A 22,508-nucleotide genomic window follows, 5' to 3' on the forward strand; every position below is an offset into this window, starting at 1 on the left:
TCACCCGCTACTACTCTAACTCGCTCGCTCACTGCTCACCTCACTCACCCGCTACTACAGTAACTCGCTCGCTCACTGCTCACCTCCCTCACCCGCTACTACTCTAACTCACTCGCTCACTGCTCACCTCACTCACATGCTACTACTGTAACTCACTCGCTCACTCATCATGGTTGTCCCCCCCCTCCACCCCCAACCTCCTCTACCGCCCTGTCAGCTATCTTAGCTGCCTCAATGTCAGCCATGTTGTCTGCCCCCTATCAGCAAGGCTTGTAATAGTTAATTTCTTTATCAAATGCAACGCATGGGTAATGTGGCACTTACGAATCGAAAGACGGCAAGCAAGACGGGCGGAACAAACGACCTTACATCGTAACAGGGGCGATTCCATACGTGTCCCCCATGAGCCATGAACATGCCACCCTATCGTACATCTTAGCCATCTTCTCTTCCCACTATCGGCCATCTTCTGTGTTTCCCCCATCAACTATCATTGGTGCCCTTCTTTCAACCGCATTGGCCACTATCTATCAACCATCTCATCTTTCTGATAACAACCTACAGCCTGTGTTGCTACTATCAGTCATCTTGTGTCCATCCGATCAGCCAATTTGTGTCCTTCCTATGAGCCAATTTTTGTCCCTCCTATCAGCCATCTTGTGTCCCTCCTATCAGCCATCTTGTGTCCCTCCTATCAGCCATCTTGTGTCCCTCCTATCAGCCATCTTGTGTCCCTCATATCAGCCATCTTGTGTCCCTCATATCAGCCATCTTGTGTCCCTCCTATCAGCCATTTTGTGTCCCTCATATCAGCCATTTTGTGTCCCTCATATCAGCCATCTTGTGTCCCTCCTATCAGCCATCTTGTGTTCCTCCTATCAGCCATCTTGTGTCCCTCCTATCAGCCATTTTGTGTCCGTCCTATCAGCCATCTTGTGTTCCTCCTATCAGCCACCTTGTGTCCCACCTATCAGCCACCTTGTGTCCCTCATATCAGCCATCTTTTGTCCCTTCTATCAGCCATCTTGTGTCCCTCATATCAGCCATCTTGTGTCCCTCATATCAGCCATCTTGTGTCCCTATCAGCCATCTTGTGTCCCTATCAGCCATCTTGTGTCCCTCCTATCAGCCATCTTGTGTCCCTCCTATCAGCCATCTTGTGTCCCTATCAGCCATCTTGTGTCCCTATCAGCCATCTTGTGTCCCTCATATCAGCCATCTTGTGTTCCTCTAATCAGCCATCTTGTGTCCCTATCAGCCATCTTGTGTCCCTATCAGCCATCTTGTGTCCCTCCTATCAGCCATCTTGTGTCCCTCCTATCAGCCATCTTGTGTCCCTCCTATCAGCCATCTTGTGTCCCTATCAGCCATCTTGTGTCCCTATCAGCCATCTTGTGTCCCTATCAGCCATCTTGTGTCCCTATCAGCCATCTTGTGTCCCTATCAGCCATCTTGTGTCCCTATCAGCCATCTTGTGTCCCTATCAGCCATCTTGTGTTCCTCTAATCAGCCATCTTGTGTCCCTATCAGCCATCTTGTGTCCCTATCAGCCATCTTGTGTCCCTATCAGCCATCTTGTGTCCCTATCAGCCATCTTGTGTCCCTATCAGCCATCTTGTGTCCCTATCAGCCATCTTGTGTTCCTCTAATCAGCCATCTTGTGTCCGTCCTATCAGCCATCTTGTGTCCCTCCTATCAGCCATCTTGTGTCCCTATCAGCCATCTTGTGTTCCTCCTATCAGCCATCTTGTGTCCCTCATATCAGCCATCTTGTGTCCCTCCTATCAGCCATCTTGTGTCTCTCCTATCAGCCATCTTGTGTCCCTCCTATCAGCCATCTTGTGTCCCTCCTATCAGCCATCTTGTGTCCCTCCTATCAGCCATCTTGTGTCCCTCCTATCAGCCATCTTGTGTCCCTATCAGCCATCTTGTGTTCCTCTAATCAGCCATCTTGTGTCCCTATCAGCCATCTTGTGTCCCTATCAGCCATCTTGTGTCCCTATCAGCCATCTTGTGTCCCTCCTATCAGCCATCTTGTGTCCCTCCTATCAGCCATCTTGTGTCCCTCCTATCAGCCATCTTGTGTCCCTCCTATCAGCCATCTTGTGTCCCTCCTATCAGCCATCTTGTGTCCCTATCAGCCATCTTGTGTCCCTATCAGCCATCTTGTGTCCCTATCAGCCATCTTGTGTTCCTCTAATCAGCCATCTTGTGTCCCTCCTATCAGCCATCTTGTGTCCCTCCTATCAGCCATCTTGTGTCCCTCCTATCAGCCATCTTGTGTCCCTCCTATCAGCCATCTTGTGTCCCTATCAGCCATCTTGTGTCCCTATCAGCCATCTTGTGTCCCTCCTATCAGCCATCTTGTGTCCCTCCTATCAGCCATCTTGCGTCCCTCCTATCGGCCATCTTGTGTCCCTATCAGCCATCTTGTGTCCCTATCAGCCATCTTGTGTCCCTATCAGCCATCTTGTGTCCCTCCTATCAGCCATCTTGTGTCCCTCCTATCAGCCATCTTGTGTCCCTCCTATCAGCCATCTTGTGTCCCTCCTATCAGCCATCTTGTGTCCCTATCAGCCATCTTGTGTCCCTATCAGCCATCTTGTGTCCCTATCAGCCATCTTGTGTTCCTCTAATCAGCCATCTTGTGTCCCTCCTATCAGCCATCTTGTGTCCCTCCTATCACCCATCTTGTGTCCCTCCTATCAGCCATCTTGTGTCCCTCCTATCAGCCATCTTGTGTCCCTATCAGCCATCTTGTGTCCCTATCAGCCATCTTGTGTCCCTCCTATCAGCCATCTTGTGTCCCTCCTATCAGCCATCTTGCGTCCCTCCTATCAGCCATCTTGTGTCCCTATCAGCCATCTTGTGTCCCTATCAGCCATGTTGTGTTCCTCTAATCAGCCATCTTGTGTCCCTATCAGCCATCTTGTGTCCCTACCAGCCATCTTGTGTCCCTCCTATCAGCCATCTTGTGTCCCTCCTATCAGCCATCTTGTGTCCCTATCAGCCATCTTGTGTCCCTCATATCAGCCATCTTGTGTTCCTCTAATCAGCCATCTTGTGTCCCTCCTATCAACCATCTTGTGTCCCTCCTATCAGCCATCTTGTGTCCCTCCTATCAGCCATCTTGTGTCCCTCCTATCAGCCATCTTGTGTCCCTCCTATCAGCTATCTTGTGTCCCTATCAGCCATCTTGTGTCCCTATCAGCCATCTTGTGTCCCTATCAGCCATCTTGTGTTCCTCTAATCAGCCATCTTGTGTCCCTCCTATCAGCCATCTTGTGTCCCTCCTATCAGCCATCTTGTGTCCCTCCTATCAGCCATCTTGTGTCCCTCCTATCAGCAATCTTGTGTCCCTATCAGCCATCTTGTGTCCCTCCTATCAGCCATCTTGTGTCCCTCCTATCAGCCATCTTGCGTCCCTCCTATCAGCCATCTTGTGTCCCTATCAGCCATCTTATGTCCCTCCTATCAGCCATCTTGTGTCCCTATCAGCCATGTTGTGTTCCTCTAATCAGCCATCTTGTGTCCCTCCTATCTGCCATCTTGTGTCCCTCCTATCAGCCATCTTGTGTCCCTCCTATCAGACATCTTGTGTCCCTCCTATCAGCCATCTTGTGTCCCTCCTATCAGCCATCTTGTGTCCCTCCTATCAGCCATCTTGTGTCCCTATCAGCCATCTTGTGTTCCTCCTATCAGCCATCTTGTGTCCCTCATATCAGCCATCTTGTGTCCCTACCAGCCATCTTGTGTCCCTACCAGCCATCTTGTGTCCCTCCTATCAGCCATCTTGTGTCCCTCCTATCAGCCATCTTGTGTCCCTCCTATCAGCCATCTTGTGTCCCTCATATCAGCCATCTTGTGTTCCTCTAATCAGCCATCTTGTGTCCCTATCAGCCATCTTGTGTCCCTATCAGCCATCTTGTGTCCCTATCAGCCATCTTGTGTCCCTCTTATCAGCCATCTTGTGTCCCTCTTATCAGCCATCTTGTGTCCCTCCTATCAGCCATCTTGTGTCCCTCCTATCAGCCATCTTGTGTCCCTCCTATCAGCCATCTTGTGTCCCTATCAGCCATCTTGTGTCCCTATCAGGCATCTTGTGTTCCTCTAATCAGCCATCTTGTGTCCCTCCTATCAGCCATCTTGTGTCCCTCCTATCAGCCATCTTGTGTCCCTCCTATCAGCCATCTTGTGTCCCTATCAGCCATCTTGCGTCCCTCCTATCAGCCATCTTGTGTCCCTATCAGCCATCTTGTGTCCCTATCAGCCATCTTGTGTCCCTATCAGCCATGTTGTGTTCCTCTAATCAGCCATCTTGTGTCCCTCCTGTCAGCCATCTTGTGTCCCTCCTATCAGCCATCTTGTGTTCCTCCTATCAGCCATCGTGTGTCCCTCCTATCAGCCATCTTGTGTCCCTCCTATCAGCCATCTTGTGTCCCTCCTATCGGCCATCTTGTGTCCCTTCTATCAGCCATCTTGTGTCCCTTCTATCAGCCATCTTGCGGCTGCTCCAGTACCAACCTCTTTGGCTGTGCCAACTTGTCCGACCTGGAGCTGCCCTTCATTAACCCCTTCACCAATCACAGTCCTCCTCCACCCATCAGGGCACCCCCACCCCCCAAACGACCCCCTCTCTACAGCGAGTTCCGCAAGGGGGGGGAGGGGAGAGACACGGGGGGCTGACGTCATTCAGCAGGGTCTTGAAGACGACCAGCTCGGCCTTGAGCCGCTCCATCTTCTGAGTGAGGTCGTCCTGGATGAACTCGGCCTCCTTCGCCTCCTGGACACGGGAGAGGGAGGCGGGGTGACGCGCGCGCAGACGCACGCAAGAACAACAAAGATCCTCGTGGAGCCCACACCAGGCTGTTGGTGCAAGCGAGCAGCACCGATGAAGGCCGGCACGGCACACGAGGGGGCGAGTGGCCGGCACCACGCCCGACCGGCCGCCTTCATCTCCCCAGTGGCGATGTGAACTACACGTCGCATACAAGTACTCATCGAGGCCGTCGCCGGTGGCCGTGCTGTGGCCGTGGGCGCTATCATCGCTTTGCCGTCGCGGAGGTTTGCAGGTTAGAAAATTAGCGACCGCCCCGGTTAATACTCAATTGGTGCACGCGGTATTAGCCGTTGTAATCGTGATGACGTAGCGTCGTCATCGTGACGCTACGTCGTCGTCATCGTGACGACGCTACGTCGCCATTGTGACGACGCTACGTCGTCGTCGTGACGACGCTACGTCGCAGTCGTGACGACGCTACGTCGCCATCGTGACGACGACGACGCTAGGTTGTCATCTGCTTTCATTCACGGTGGACGTCACGAGTAATCCCGTCACATCATTTCCCAAAAGAGGAGGCCGTCGTGTGCCGGTGTCAGGGGTAGTCCAAATTTTTCGCCTAGTTTTTTTAATCACCGCGGAAGTGACTCACAACCGGGATTCTATGCACACACGGGGCAGCGATCACCGCCGCCATCGCAACCCCCGCCTACTAGCAGCCGATTGCACCCAGCCAGGGTCACACTTGAGAATTGGGACTTTGATTTCATCATGTCTCTCTCAAGTTCTCACCCAAACCTCCCCCCCCCCCCCCCGGTTAAATAAATTAAACGCCAACCTCGGGCAGTGGTTCATAGGCTTGCAGCACCCCTTTGGTTCTCAATCATTAAGAAATTGTACAATGTTAAGCAATACATAGGGGTTTGATGAAGCAAAGTAAGTTGTAACGTACGTGCCCGTGCTTAATTTGTGTCGTCGATGGTTTAACTTCTTATATATAAAAAAATCTGCCGTGTCTCGCTACCCCCCAGAAAGGGCATCTCGCAATCCCCAGGGTGGTGCAGCGTGCACCCCCAGGTTAAGAAGAAGAATCACCGTCTTGGTTTCTCACCACGAGAATTTCCCGTGAAAATGCTCCACCTCCGTGGCACGACGTGAGTTAGACGCTCGGGCAGCGGTGGGGGGGGGGGGGGGGTAAAATAAAAATCTTGTATCTCCGTACGCTCGTGAAAGTTGGCAAATATGGTGGTGGTGGTGGAGGCGACGGGTAACGGGAAAGGCCGGACGATGTCGTGAGCGTGGGGGGTCGAGGCGACGCTCATCGCGTACAAGGGGGGAGGGGAGAAGACGCCGATCGGGGCATCACTCCACCCCTGTGCCCGGCGCACCACGTGCGGTGCACCTCGCGGCTGCCACGCACGGCTCACGCGCCGCCTGCTCCGACGCGAGTGCCCGACGGCGCGCACGCGCACCTCCTGCAGGACGACCACGGTGTCCTGCAACGCCAGGCGCAGCGCCAGCTCCTCCTCCCACCTGCGTGGGCGGCAGCGCGACACGGGAGGGTCACCGACCATCGCGACGTCGGCGTTTTTCACCCCCGGTGACCTCCGCGAGAGGCGGGGCGCGCACGCGCTTACGTGGAGTGCGAGCACTGCACCGTTGGTGAGCTGGCGAGCGAGTTGGCGAGTTCGTGAATGATTGAGTTAGTGAGCGAATGAGTGAGCGTTTGAGTGAGTAAAGCAGCGATTGAGCGAGCGACCGATCCAGTGAGTGAGCGGGCGAGAAATTAAGTGACCATGCAATTGAGTGAGCGAATGAGAGAGTGAGTGAGCGTGCGAGCGTGCGAGCGAGCAAGCGAGCGAGCGGGCGATTGAGTGAGCAATCGAGTGAGCGATCGAATGAGTGAGCGAAGACGTGAGTGAGCGAGTGGTTGAGCGAGCAAGCGAGCGATGAACGAGCAAGCGAGCGATGAATGAGCGAGCGATATGGTGAGTGAGCGAGCGAATGAGTGAGCGAGCGATATGGTGAGCGAGCGAGCGAGTTGGTGAGCGAGCTTTATAGTGAGCGAGCTTATAGTGAGTGAGCGAGCGAGTCGGTGAGGGAGCTAGTGAGCGAGCAAGCGAGCGAGTCGGCGAGCGAGCGGGTCAGCGTACTTGCGCTTGAAGTGGTCCCGCTCGCGCTTGACCTTGGAGAGCACGTTGTAGAGGGCGCGCATCTCGGGGGTGATCGTGTCGATCTGCACGCCGACGCCGACGCCGTGCACCGTAGGGAGGCCGAGCCCCGACGCGCGGCGTGCCTCCATCGCGGCGGCGGCAGCGGCGGTGGCACCGCCCCCCCCCACGCGCCGAGCGTAGCTCCACGCCGAGCCTGACGCCAGCGACTGGGGGGGGGGGGGGTGCAGTGGTCAGCGCTACGCCGCGCTACGAACCCGGCGACCCGAGTTCCGTTGTACTGCACGCATGTTGTTGGACTAATTTCTCACCGCGCGTGGCCAACCGTGCTAAATCGGCCACCAACACCGGATGAGGATTTTCTGAACTGGCCCTGGGCCTCTCCCCTAGGTCGACTCGGCCTCAAATGAGTACCTGGTGCAATTGTTGCATTGCCACGAGGAAATACAAAGGCGGCCGGGCGTGGTGCTGGCCACCCACCCCCTCGTGTGCCGTGCCGGCCTTCATACTGTAGGTGCTGTTCGCTAACAGCACTTGCCCCTACAGTCTGTTATAGGCTACACGGGGAATCTTTGTCTTTTTCTTTGTGATTCTTGGTCCTCTGTGGCTGTCTCTGTCTGTGTGTCTCTGTCCGCGTGTCTCTGTCCGTGTGTCTCTGTCTCATCATCATCATCACCACGTGCAAATGTATATAGCATTAGCCAAATGCTCTGAACGCGTGAAGCTGCTTCCGAATGGGCAAGGAAAAACCGGAGGAACCGGAGAAATATCCACATGACCACAGGGAGAGACACGCAAACTCCAAATACACAGCAGCAGGCATCGTCAGGGTTGGGATCGGACCCACGACCTCCTGCACACCAGGCGAGGTAGTTAACATCTCCTAGCCACCGTGATGATGATGAGAGAGAGAGACACGCAAACTCCAAATATACAGCGGCAGGCGTCAGGGTCGGGATCGAACCCACGACCTCCTGCACACCAGGCGAGGTAGTTAACATCTCCTAGCCACGGCGGTGATGAAACAGAGAGATACTGGACGTGGTGTGCTGGGCGTTGAAATATATCCGGGGTCGCTGACCAGGATGGAGGCGTCCGTCTGCGTGGAGACGTCGCGCTGCTTTGCCGAGTGCCTCCGCGCCGCCAGCAGCTGCTGCTCCAGCAGCCGGTTCCGTCGTTCTAGCTCGTGCACCTTGGCCAGGAAGCAGCGGAAGCGCAGGTTCAGCGTCTGCGGAGGGGGGGAGGCGGAGCGGCACGGGGAGGGAGTCAGACGGGCGGGGACCCTGGGGATCCCTCGGTGCTGCCCCGGCTACCCCTGGGGCTCGTTGCTGTTGTTGATGATGACGTGAGAGCTCTGCGTGCAGATCTAAGCTACCCGTCGGAGGTCGTTTGACTGTGGGAAGGGCTGCGTGCAGGTGCAGCACTTGTCGTAGTTATGAAAAAAGAGAGCCAAATGGAGTAGGAAGAGAGGGGGCAGAGAGAGAGGGGGGGGGCAGAGAGGGGGGTAGAGAGAAAGGAGGGGCAAAGAGGGGGGTAGAGAGAGTGGGAAGGGGTAAGGAGAGCAGAAAAAAGAAAAAAATTGTTGTTGGGTCTTTCATTTAAAAGGGGGGGGGGGGGGTTTACATAAAGCAAAGCAAAAAAAACGAAATGATGAAATGATGAACGAAGCAAAGTGCCGACTACACCGAGCATCTTCTTGTTTCCTCTGATCGTAAAAAAGAAGAGAGAGGCGAGGAGACGTTGGGAGGAGAAGCGGAGGGAAGGAAAGAGGGGGGAGGGAGGAGCAGGTGAGAGGGAGGGAGAGGGGAGAGAGGAGGGAGATGGAGGGAGAGGAGAGGAGAGGGAGAGGAGGGAGAGGAGGGAGGGAGGGGATCCCTCGCCTTGAGGAGGCTGATGTTGGAGCCCAGGTCACTGCGAAGGGCCATGTTGACGGAGGGCGGTGGCGTTGGCGGCGCCGCCGAGTAGATGGAGGTGATCAAGGAGGGCGGCCGGATCGCAAAATCGTCGGCGTGGAGCCGCTCCTCGGGGCTCAGCGGACTCATGGCCTTGGGGAGCGCGCTCATGCCCCCCCCACCGCCACGCACCAGCGTGGCCTCCGCCGTGCGAGCCGCGGCCGCTCGTGGGCCCAGGGAGCGCAGCCTTCGGGCACCCCCACAATGCACACAATGTTCAACACACACACTCAACACACACAGACACTCAACACACACTACACACACACTACACACACACACTCAACACACACACTCAACACACACACTCAACACACACTACACAACAACCGCAATTCGCCACTAAGTGGCGGTGACGTCACCACGACGCTTGTGCCAGGCTAGGTGCACCCTGAGGCCACGTGAAGTGTCGAACGCCCGCTGGCAGGAGGTCACGGGGCAGACCCAGGTGCCACGGGTCGACTGACTGAGATGACTGGCTGATGCACCACCTGTGCCCCCTACCGTGCCAACCTGCTGTGCTTTAGCCACCCGGCGCTCCGCTCGTTGTTCTGAGCGTCGCTCCTCCGCCCTCCGTTGTTGTTGGAGGGCGACTACCTCCAACTGCCCAGTAGCATCCTTCACGAGCCTCCTCCACAGAGGCCGATCTTGACACCGCTGGTACCAGTCATCGGCAAGTCCACTCAGCTCCACGTCCTCCTGTACCACATCACTCCATCTCTTCTCTAGCCCGTGCCGCGCCCGCTTAGCCCCCTCAATCCGGCCGAACAAAAGCTGTTTCGGCATGCGGTGGCTGGGCATGCGGGCTACATGACCCAGCCATCGCAGCCTTGCCCGCCGGAGGAGCTCACCGATGGGACCTTGCCCAGATCTTTCAAGGATTTGTGAGCTCACACAATCCAGTCTGGTTAAACCCAGGATGGATCATAGGCAGGCCAGCCTAAATGTTTCTAACCGGCGAAGATGTTCCATTAGGGGGGTCCGGCAAAACAACCCCCTACCTCCTCGCGGTGCCGGACGGGCAACTCTGTCGTGGACAGTGCTGTGGGGGGAGATCCAATTTTGATTGGCTCCTCCCCTCATGGCATATGTGTCCACCACAGGGGCTAAACGGGGGCTCTGGACGGGTGCGAGGGGCTGGTAACCCCTCCACCTTCAATTAATTACCACGAAACCACGAGTTAAACTGAAATATGTAACTAATAAGCTTGTGCCGGAGGCCCCGGGGGGCCAGGCGTCTATGACGTCTCATGGCCAAACCCCAATTGGCGGAGCCAGGAGATTGAATATCTACCCTCAGGGCTCCTCCAGAAACAACGAAAAGCCACTACGGGTGGCCACGTGGAATGTTCGAACGCTCACTGCGGAGGAGAGGCTGCCACTCCTCTGTCGGGAGCTGGAACGGTACCGCCTGGATCTATGCGGCATTCAAGAGGTCCGGTGGACCGGTTCTGGCTCCTGCCACCATGAGGGGTGGACAGTCCTCTACTCGGGGCAGCAGACTGCCAAACAACAGGGTGTGGCTCTTCTTTTGAACAAAAGAATGAAGGGGGTGTGGGAGCGTGGCGGTGAGGTGTGGGAAGCTGTAAGCCCCAGGCTACTTTGGGCTCGCCTTCCCATCAACCGGAGGCAAGGAATGGTGGTCGTGGTTACTTATGCCCCCACCGAAGATGAACATCCGTGGAGGGATGCAGGCAAAGCGGATGAGTCAGATGCCTTCTATGACCTCCTGTCACAGGTGCTGGCTAAAGTGGCCCCTCGGGATAGAGTCATCATGTTGGGTGACTTCAATGCCCGAGTTGGTCATGATACTGGCACCTGGTCTGGAGTGATTGGAGGGCATGGGCCAGATCAGCTCAATAACAACGGTAGGAGGCTGCTAGATTTTTGTGCAGCCCATGGGCTTGTAATTACCAACACGCTGTTCCGGCATCGGCGCATCCACACAACATCATGGATGCATGCCGGGTCCAAGCAAGAACATCTGCTGGACTACATAGTGACGGACCAGCAGATGCGAGCCCATGTCCTTGACACCAGGACCTACCGTGGAGCTGATCTGCCCTCTGACCATCGACTAGTCATCTGTAAGATGCGCCTGCCATTCTTCCACTCCGGTGGTGGGTGTACACCCAGGACCCCATTCCGACCTAAAGTAGCCTGGTCTCAGTTATCTGATGAAAGTTGCAAGCGAGAATTTCATCATCGCTTGCGGCTGGGATTGGCATCGTCCCCGACTCCTCCTGATGTCGAGGGTAAATGGGCGAGATTTAGGACTGTGACTCATGCAGCTGCAATGGCTGCTTTGGGTACGCGGTCCAGACCTCCCCAGAGACCCTGGCTGACAGAGGAGGTGTTCAGGATGGTTGAGAAAAAGCGACAGACCCACTGTCATCGGCTACAGAATCCCACGTCAGAGAATGAGGAGGCTTACAGCAGCCTTCGCTCGGAGGTTCGGAGAGCCGTGAGGCGCTGCAAGGATGGGTGGTGGTCGCAGGTTGCTGAGGAGATGGAGTCTGCCTCAGTGGCCCGTGATCACAAATCTCTATTTAACTCCATCAAAAAAGTAACCTGCAGCGCCACACCTATTACCATAATTAGGGGAAAAAACGGTGATCCAATCTCTGACCCCCAGGAACAGGTTTGCAGATTTGCTGAGCATTTCTGTGAGGTCCTGGGGGAGGGAAAATCCCTCAGCCAGGAAAACATCGTGGCACAAAGTGAGGATGACCCTGCTGAGGCTGCGGTGCCTCAAATATTGGAAGAAGTCACCCCCTGTGAGTGGCTGGCTGAGGTGCCATCTGTTGAGGAAGTACTGAAGGCGATCCGGAGTCTGAGACCAGGAAAGGCAGCGGGCAGGGATGATCTCCCAAGCAAAATGCTGAGGGAGGGTGGCGTTTGTGCACAGACTGCCCTATATGACATCATAACAACGGTCTGGCCCACTGGACGGGTTCCGCAGGATTGGAAGGATGCCCTGGTGGTCCCCCTCTTTAAGAAGGGGGACCGCACAGACTGTAACAACTACAGGGACATCTCACTCCTCAGTGTGCCGGGAAAGGTCCTGGCAAGGATTAGTCAGCATCGCCTTGCCAGGCACGCTGAGGAGAGGCTTGCGGAGCCCCAATGCGGTTTCAGGAAAGGGCGGTCCTGCACAGATGCCATATTTTCTGTCCGTCTGCTACAGCAGAGGTGTAGGGAATTCCAACAAGACCTACATCTCTGCTTTATTGACCTGGTCAAGGCCTATGATACCATCAGTAGGCCTGGGCTCTGGGTCGTTCTTCGTGCTTTTGGAGTACCTGACCCTCTGCTCACGACCATTAAGGACCTTCATGATGGTGAGCGGGCCCGGGTAAAACTACGTGGCCGGGAGTCAGAGCCATTCCCTGTACACCTTGGGGTGCGACAGGGATGTCCTCTGGCTCCCACATTATTTAACATCTATTTTGACCACGTAGTTCGTGAAGCCTTCAATAGCTGTACCGGGCGAATCTCCATATGGTACAGATATAATGGGAGGCTGATCGATGCCCGGGTGCGGTCAAGGGATGGCTCCCTATTGCTCAACCACGTTATGTATGCTGATGATTTGGTAATAGCTGCTTAGTCAGAGGAGGAGTTGGAGACGCTGCTGCTGAGACTGGAGCGTGCCACTAAGAGGTGGGGCCTTACCATCAGCCCCACCAAAACAAAGCACCTGCCTGGGTATTTTGTACCATCGGACACTCCACCCCCACAACTCCGAATCGGTGATGGGGCAGTTGTGGAGAGAGTGGAGAGTTTCCCATACCTGGGCAGTGTGCTTATGACTCGCTCCAGTTTAACAGCAGAGGTCTTACTCCGAATCAGTCGAGCGGCAATATCTTTTCATCGGTTGTGTAACGCTGTGTGGAAGCTACCTGGTCTGTCGCTCCGCACTAAGCTTCAGGTCTTCTCGGCCACGGTCATTCCCTCCCTTCTCTATGCTTGCGAAACGTGGACCCCCCTAATGGAACACACTACACACACACTCACACACTCAACACACACACACTCAACACACACACTCAACACACACACACTACACACACTCAAAACACACACACTACACACACTCAAAACACACACACTACACACACTCAAAACACACACTCACTCCACACACACACTCAACACACACTCAACACACACGCACTCAACACGCACTCAACACACACTCAACACGCACACACTCAACACGCACACACTCAACACGCACTCACTCAACACGCACAACACAAACACACACACAACACAAACACACACACTCAACACACACACAACACACACACACTCAACACACACAACACACACACACTCAACACACACTCAACACGCACACACTACACACACACTCAACAAACACGCACTCAACACACACTCAACAAACACGCACTCAACACACACTTAACACACACTCAACACGCACACAACACGGGAACGTTTGTTGTTGGGTTAGATCACGTGAATGTAACTGTGTCGTACACCCTCCTTCACCCGACACAGCCAATCATCCAAATTTGTCATGTGAGTAGCACATGGCAATTAGTTGGATGTAAGTTGAACTTATTTCACACCGTACGTAGCCAACTGTGCTAATTGAACTTCAGCACCACCGGTTGTGTGTTAGAGAGCAAACCCACAACAAGATTCACAATTTGAGTTAACGACGTTTCACTGGTGATTACAACCAACATAGACTCACGCAGAGACCCGTAGACTCACACAGAGACCCGTAGACTCACACAGAGACCCAAAGACTCACACAGAGTCCCATAGACTCACACAGTCCCATAGACTCACATAGAGACCCATAGACGCACACAGAGACCCAAAGACTCACACAGAGACCCACAGACTCACAGAGAGTCCCATAGACTCACACAGAGTCCCATAGACTCACATAGAGACCCGTAGACTCACACAGAGACCCATAGATTCCCATAGAGACCCGCAGACTCACACAGAAACCCATAGACTCACACAGTGCAAAGAATACACACTCCCACTGTTTGCGGATAGCGAGCTACTTGAGGCGTGGATCTCGACGCTAGTCCAGCGTGTATCTGTGTTATACATGAAGGCGTTTGATTGAGTGACTTACTTAAACTCTGTAGACACTTTGAGCTGGTTTAATCTCGTGTGCGTGACTGTCCAGGGGTTGAACCCTGGGCTGAACCCTGGGCACACTACCGGTGCTTGCAGCGGTGATTAGGAGCCAGGCATCGTGAATCCCTGGGCAGCACGTTAACAGAAAGGAAACAACAACAAAAAACGTGGAAGGTATTTTTGCTATTCACAAGAGAGATTTTCGGGGTAGATCGCTTAAATATAAATGTGTCGTTAACCCGCCACCACCCGTCACAGTAAATCGGAGAGGTTTGTCACTTGAACAAAAAGTGCCACAATTAGCGGCTACTTCAGCACACGGGTATGTTGGGAGAGTAAACCCACAACATTTACAATTCAAGTTACCACGACGTTTCGCTGGCGATTACAACAACCAGCTCCATCGGGCGATTTGCCAGAATTGTTTAAAAAAATAACCAGATAGACATCAGATCCAAAATAGCCAGATAGAAATGAGATCCAAAATAACCAGATAAAAATCGTACACTAATAATAGGTTTTACCCTTTCTGGCAATAAAACAGTTTGGTGTTTTAACATCTTAACACCTGGTTTCATTGCCAGAAAGGGTAAAATCTATTCTTATATTTTTAAACTGGCAAGGGGTGGTCCCATGAGATAGAAATCATATCCAAAATAGCCAGATAGAATTCAGATAGAACATAACCAGATAGAAATCAGATCCAAAATATTCAGAAAGATATCAGATCCAAGATAATTAGATAGAAATCAGATCCAAAATAGCCAGAAAGAAATCAGATCCAAAATAATTAGATAGAAATCAGATCCAAAATAGCCAGATAGAAATCAGATCGAAAATAACCAGATAGAAATCAGATCGAAAATATTCAGAAAGAAATCAGATCCAAAATAATTAGATAGAAATCAGATCCAAAATAGCCAGATAGAAATCAGATCCAAAATAACCAGATAGAAATCAGATCCAAAATATCTGCATAGAAATCAGATCCAAAGTATCCAGATAGAAATCAGATCCAAAATAACCAGCTATAAATCAGATCCAAAATAATTAGATAGAAATCAGATCGAAAAGAACCAGATAGAAATCAGATCCAAAATAGCCAGATAGAAATCAGATCGAAAATATCCAGATAGAAATCAGATGCAAAATTCAAGTTTCATTTCATTTTTTTCATTTATGAAGTGTAGCCCTGTGAGCCATGTGGCTCTTTAGTCGGGCGCAACCGCAACAAACTAAATATGAACAGGGAACATCTTAAAGCGACGATGCGCAACAGAAACATATCCAGATAGAAGTCAGATCCAAAATATTCAGAATGAAATCAGATCCAAAATAGCCACACTGCAGTAGAAATCCTAAATTGCTGCACAAACATAAATCAATACTTAAATTAATTTCCTGCGATGGAAGTTTGCTCGGATCAATATCGTGCATCGCACAAAGTTGAATAACAGCGACGTTTTAATACGCCTGGGGGGGGGGGGGGGGGTGACCGCATTTGTATCTTGAACACAACAAGAAGGGCTCTGACACAAAGACTGAGAATGACCCTGATGGCGTTGCTGTGATGATTGTGGTGATGATGATCGTGGTGGTGATGATGATCGTGGTGATGATGATGATGATGATCGTGGTGGTGATGATCGTGGTGGTGATGATTGTGGTGATGATCGTGGTGGTCATGATGATTGTGGTGGTGATGATTGTGGTGGTGATCGTGGTGGTGATGATTGTGGTGATGATCGTGGTGGTGATGATTGTGGTGATGATCGTGGTGGTGATGATGGTGATGATGGTGGTGATGATGATCGTGGTGATGATGGTGATGATGATTGTGGTGATGATCGTGGTGATGATGATGGTGGTGATGATCGTGGTGATGATGATTGTGGTGATGATTGCGGTCATGATGATTGTGGTGATGATGATCGCGGTGGTGATGATGGTGGTGGTGATGATGGTGGTGGTGATGGTGATCGTGGTGGTGATGATCGTGGTGATGATGATCGTGGTGATGATGCTCGTGGTGGTGATGATGAACGTGGTGGTGGTGGTGATGACGATCGTGGTGGTGATGATGATCGTGGTGGTGGTGATGATGATCATGGTGGTGGTGATCGTGGTGGTGGTGATGATCGTGGTGGTGATGATCGTGGTGATGATGATGGTGGTGGTGGTGATGATGATGGTGGTGATGATGGTGGTGATGATGATGATGCTGGTAATCACGATGGAGATGAAGACGATCATGATGATGATGATCATAATGGTCGTGAAGATGTGTTCACTGTCGAGATGACAATGAAAATAACCAAGACGATCATTCTGATATTGATGATAATGGACTACGTGGTTAGCAGCAGAGGGCAGTACAGAAACACATATGTATGTTAAACTTCTTGTGCACCCTAAGTAGCCAACCGTGCGTACTGGGAGGTGCACTGTGCTCCATTGTTGCACGGTACTTCTACGATCACATGGCTCTCCTCCTTCACCGGACCCTGCTGACCCAGTGTAGTGAAGTATGGTCAAACACCAGCCACGACACGCAACTGCGTGAGGAGCGCCACTCATCCAGCAGTTGATTGGCCACGGCTATAGATTATTATAAGCACACGTGTGTGTGTCCCATTGGTCCAACGTTACCCCAACGTTGGCATCGTATACCCAACGTTATCCCAACGTTGGCATCGTATACCCAACGTTATCCCAACGTTGGTCCAATGTTATCCCAACGTTGGCATCGTATACCCAACATTATCCCAACGTTGGTCCAACGTTGGCATCGTATACCTAATGTTATCCCAATGGTGGCATCGTATACCCAACGTTATCCCAACGTTGGTCCAACGTTATCCCAACGTTGGAATCGTATACCCAACGTAATCCCAACGTTGGTCCAACGTTGGAATCGTATACCTAACGTTATCCCAACGTTGGCATCGTATACCCAACGTTGGTCCAACGTTGGCATCGTATACCTAACGTTATCCCAACGTTGGCATCGCATACCCAACGTTATCCCAACGTTGGTCCAACGTTACTCCAACGTTGGCATCGTATACCCAACGTTATCCCAACGTTGGCATCGTATACCCAACGTTATCCCAACGTTGGTCCAACGTTATCCCAACGTTGGCATCGTAGCTGTCAACCCCTTTTCAGTACATACCTCATTACAGACCAATTCAGACCTTATTGGTCACCCCGTGCCCCTTATAAATCTCAAAGTTCATCCTACGAAGTCACCATCACAAGAGAGAAAGGCTCACCACGACTACACTCACCACTAGTACACTCATCACTAGTACACTCACCACGACTACACTCACCACCAGTACACTCACCACGAGTACACTCATCACTAGTACACTCACCACTAGTACACTCACCACTACGCTCACCATTACACTCACCACTACACTCACCATTACACTCACCATTACACTCACCACTACACTCACCACTAGTACACTCACCACTAGTACACTCAACACTCGTACACTCACCACTCGTACACTCACCACTAGTACACTCACCACTACACTCACCACTAGTACACTCACCACTAGTACACTCACCACTAGCACACTCACCACTAGCACACTCACCACTAGTACACTCACCACTCGTACACTCACCACTAGCACACTCACCACTAGTACACTCACCACTACTACACTCACCACTAGTACACTCACCACTAGTACACTCACCACTAGTACACTCACCACTAGCTCACTCATCACTAGCACACTCACCACTAGTACACTCACCACTAGTACACTCACCACTAGTACACTCAATACTAGTACACTCACCACTAGTACACTCACCACTAGTTCACTCACCACGAGTACACCCACCACTAGTACACTCATCACTAGTACACTCACCACTAGTACACTCAATACTAGTACACTCACCACTAGTACACTCACCACTAGTTCACTCACCACGAGTACACTCATCACTACACTCACCACTAGTACACTCATCACTAGTACACTCACCACTACACTCACCACTAGCACACTCACCACTAGTACTCACCACTAGTACACACACCACTACACTCACCACTAGTACACTCATTACTAGTACACTCATCACTACATACCTGTAAATCCCTTATCAGTGCCCTACCTTATCACAGACCAATTCAGACCTTTAGTGCTCACCCCGTGCCCCTTGTAAATCTCAACGTTCATCCTACGAAGCCCCATCACAAGAGATAAACAATGTTGCCCGCCTTGTGGCGTCTGTGACGCCGTGTGGACCTGAAAACTCAATCTCCCTGCACAAGAATTACGGGATAAGCCGTACGGGTTAACACGGAATGCAGTGCTCATAAACAGTGATGATGATGGTGGTGATGGTGGTGGTAAGCAAGTGGCGGTTAAGACGATACCCTCAAGTAAATATTCCGACTTTGGACACCATGTGTGGTTGGAACCATTGCACCAACGTTGGCCCAACGTTAAACCAACGTTGGGCCAGTGATGACGAAGGCGGCGTGGGTATATGATGCCAACGTTTAAAACCAACGACGTTGGTCCATTGAAGAAGACGGCGTGGTTATACGATGCCAATGTTGGCCCAACGTTATCCCAACGTTGGACCAACGTTGGCATCGTATACCCAACGTTGGCCCAACGTTGGACCAAAGTTATCCCAAAGTTGGCCCAACGTTATCCCAACGTTGGACAAACGTTATGACAACGTTAATCCAACGTTATCCCAATGTTCGAATCGAATACCCAACGTTGGCCCAACGTAAACCCAACGTTGGCCCGACGACGTAATCCCGACGCTTCACTGCTCACTGGGAATCGAAACGATTCTGTTTGCAGCTGCTGCTGATGAAAACAAGACGCTCGTGATGGTGGCTGGTGGCAATGCTGATGCAAGTGTTTGCTGATGATGGTTATTTAGGTGAACACGCTTTCGCGATCAATAGTTTTCGCGATAAAAGTTTTATTTTGTGTGGGGGGGGGGGGGTTTAGATCGCGTTAAGTGTAAATGTGTCGTAACCACCCATCACCCGACACAGTAAGGTTTGTCACGAAAAGTAGTGTATAGTGTAGTGTATAGTGTAGTGTATAGTAGTGTATAGCGTAGTGTATAGTAGTATATAGTGGTGTATAGTAGTGTATAGTGTAGTGTAGAGTGTAGTATATAGTGTAGTGTATAGTGTAGTGTATAGTAGTGTAGTGTATAGTAGTGTAGTGTATAGTAGTGTAGTGTATAGTAGTGTAGTGTATAGTAGTGGAGTGTATAGTGTAGTGTATTATATAGTGTAGTGTATAGTGTAGTCTATAGTCTAGTGTATAGTAGTGTAGCATATCGTGTAGTGTATAGTAGTGTGGTATATAGTGTAGTGTATAGTGTAGTGTATAGTGTAGTACATAGTGTAGTATATAGTGTAGTGTATAGTAGTGTAGTATAGTAGTGTAGTGTATAGTGTAGTGTAGTATATAGTGTAGTGTATAGTAGTGTATAGTAGTGTAGTATATAGTGTAGTATATAGTGTAGTGTATAGTGTAGTGTATAGTGTAGTGTATAGTAGTGTAGTATATCGTGTAGTGTATAGTGTGTATCCTACTGCAGCACCCGCCCAGTTTATTGGAGCGTAAATCCACAACATTTACACTTAAGTAGTAAACTAATTGGCACGTTTTGTTGACATTACATGACAAACCTTGCTGGCTGTGTCGGGTGGTGGAGGGTCACGACCAGTGCCGGTTGATCCTCGTAGCACAAGTAGTAGCTACTACACGTGTAGTAGCTACTACTACACGTGTAGTAGCTACTACTACACAGCTACATGTGTAGTAGCTACATGTGTAGTAGCTACTACATGTGTAGTAGCTGCATGTGTAGTAGCTACTACATGTGTAGTAGCTACTACAAATGTAGTAGCTACTACAAATGTAGTAGCTACTACAAGTGTAGTAGCTACTACATGTGTAGTAGCTGCATGTGTAGTAGCTACATGTGTAGTAGCTACATGTGTAGTAGCTACTACATGTGTAGTACAGTGAGGAAAAAAAAGTATTTGATCTCCTGCTGATGTTGTACGTTTGCCCACTGACAAAGAAATGATCAGTCTATAATTTTAATGGTAGGTTTATTTGAACAGTGAAAGACAGAATAACAACAACAAAATCAAGAAAAACGCATGTCAAAAATGTTATAAATTGATTTGCATTTTAATGAAGGAAATAAATATTTGACCCCGTCTCAATCAGAAAGATTTCTGGCTGATATTAGGAGCACACTCTTAAAGGGAGTGCTCCTAATCTCAGCTTGTTACCTGTATAAAAGACACCTGTCCACAGAAGCAGTCAATCAATCAGATTCCAAACTCTCCACCATGGCCAAGACCAAAGAGCTCTCCAAGGATGTCAGGGACAAGACTGTAGACATACACAAGGCTGGAATGGGCTACAAGACCATTGCCAAGCAGCTTGGTGAGAATGTGATAACAGTTGGTGCAATTATTCGCAAATGCAAGAAACACTAAAGAACTGTCAATCTCCCTCGGCCTGGGGCTCCATGCAAGATCTCACCTCGTGGAGTTGCAATGATCACGAGAACGGTGAGGAATCAGCCCAGAACTACACGGGAGGATCGTGTCAATGATCTCAAGGCAGCTGGGACCATAGTCACCAAGAAAACAATTGGTAACACACTACGCCGTGAAGGACTGAAATCCTGCAGCGCCCGCAAGGTCCCCCTGCTCAAGAAAACACGTAAACATGCCCGTCTGAAGTTTGCCAATGGACATCTGAATGATTCAGAGGACAACTGGGTGAAAGTGTTGTGGTCAGAGGAGACCAAAATGGAGTTCTTTGGCATCAACTCAACTCGCCGTGTTTGGAGGAGGAATGCTGCCTATGACCCCAAGAACACCATCCCCACCGTCAAACATGGAGGTGGAAACATTATGCTTTGGGGGTGTTTTTCTGCTAAGGGGACAGGACAACTTCACCACATCAAAGGGACGATGGACGGGGCCATGTACCGTCAAATCTTGGGTGAGAACCTCCTTCCCTCAGCCAGGGCATTGAAAATGGGTCGTGGATGGGTATTCCAGCATGACAATGACCCAAAACACGCGGCCAAGGCAACAAAGGAGTGGCTCAAGAAGAAGCACATTAAGGTCCTGGAGTGGCCTAGCCAGTCTGCAGACCTTAATCCCATAGAAAATCTGTGGAGGGAGCTGAAGGTTCGAGTTGCCAAACGTCAGCCGCGAAACCTTAATGACTTGGAGAAGATCTGCAAAGAGGAGTGGGACAAAATCCCTCCTGAGATGTGTGGAAACCTGGTGGCCAACTACAAGAAACGTCTGACCTCTGTGATTGCCAACAAGGGTTTAGCCAACAAGTACTAAGTCATGTTTTGCAGAGGGGTCAAATACTTATTTCCCTCATTAAAATGCAAATAAATTTATAACATTTTAACATGCGTTTTTCTGGATGTTTTTGTTGTTATTCTGTCTCTCACTGTTCAAATAACCCTAACATTAAAATTATAGACTGATCATTTCTTTGTCAGTGGGCAAACGTACAAAATCAGCAGGGGATCGAATACTTCTTTCCCTCACTGTAGCTACACGCGTAGTAGCTACTACTACACGCGTAGTAGCTACTACTACGCGTGTAGTAGTAGCTACTACTACGCGTGTAGTAGTAGCTACTACTACGCGTGTAGTAGTAGCTACTACTACGCGTGTAGTAGTAGCTACTACTACGCGTGTAGTAGTAGCTACTACTACACGCGTAGTAGTAGCTACGGGCCCCGCACCTTGAAGGCGCCCCGCGCTAAATGTTTTCAAGCTATCGACTCCGTTTCAGTGATTCTGCACTTGCTCTATTACTATAGTACTACACCGCCTTCGACTTCTATGAAGAACGACCGGGTGGTGAAGGTTTGTTTGAATATTTACTGCTTTATTTAAATAGGGGCCCTCCACAACATCATCCTCCACAACATCATCCTCCACAACATCATCCTCCACATCATCCTCCACCAGCTTCACCCGCCGCTGGTTACGACAACATTTATACACTTACAGCGATCAACAACAACAATAATGATGATTTAGTGAGCAGCCGATTCGAGGGATAACCGATAGGACCATTGATCATAACACCGGCTTATGGGGTCGACACGGTGGTCCAGATATCTTGTGACCTCCAATTAATTATCAAAATCTTTCTTTATATATCATATTTTTTGAAGTAAGAGTTTATTTAAAACGCAACGGGGGGGGGGGGAGGGAAAGATATTTTGGGGGGTCCATTTTTTTGGGGGGGGGGGTCACAAGATTTCTGGGCCACCCCGTGTCCATGATACTTCAGATGATGCTGATGATCACAGCGATGCTGTTACGGCTGATTCTGGTTATGATGATGATATTTGCATACCGATGACTATCAACTAGTTTACAGCGATACGGGTTAACGC

General features: G+C 50.7%; 1 protein-coding gene across 2 annotated transcripts in view; it reads right to left on the reverse strand.

Moving 5' to 3' along the window:
• The window catches only part of LOC116956063 (intermediate filament family orphan 2-like), a 41,737-nt gene that overhangs the window by 17,057 nt on the left and 2,172 nt on the right, over positions 1–22,508 (reverse strand). For both annotated transcript variants that reach the window (XM_032977494.2, XM_032977495.2), the window contains exons 2-7: positions 14,029–14,159; positions 8,832–9,090; positions 8,033–8,179; positions 6,934–7,160; positions 6,253–6,313; positions 4,688–4,783 (exon numbers count right to left, since the gene is read on the reverse strand). In XM_032977494.2, the coding sequence (XP_032833385.2) occupies positions 4,688–4,783; positions 6,253–6,313; positions 6,934–7,160; positions 8,033–8,179; positions 8,832–9,014 (714 nt within the window). In that variant the 5' untranslated portion in view covers positions 9,015–9,090; positions 14,029–14,159. The remainder of the gene's footprint in view (positions 1–4,687; positions 4,784–6,252; positions 6,314–6,933; positions 7,161–8,032; positions 8,180–8,831; positions 9,091–14,028; positions 14,160–22,508) is intronic.

Source organism: Petromyzon marinus, chromosome 63, assembly GCF_048934315.1.
Source record: "Petromyzon marinus isolate PM22_M1 ecotype Great Lakes invasive population chromosome 63, UKy_Petmar_22M1.pri1.0, whole genome shotgun sequence".
NCBI lineage: Eukaryota > Metazoa > Chordata > Hyperoartia > Petromyzontiformes > Petromyzontidae > Petromyzon > Petromyzon marinus.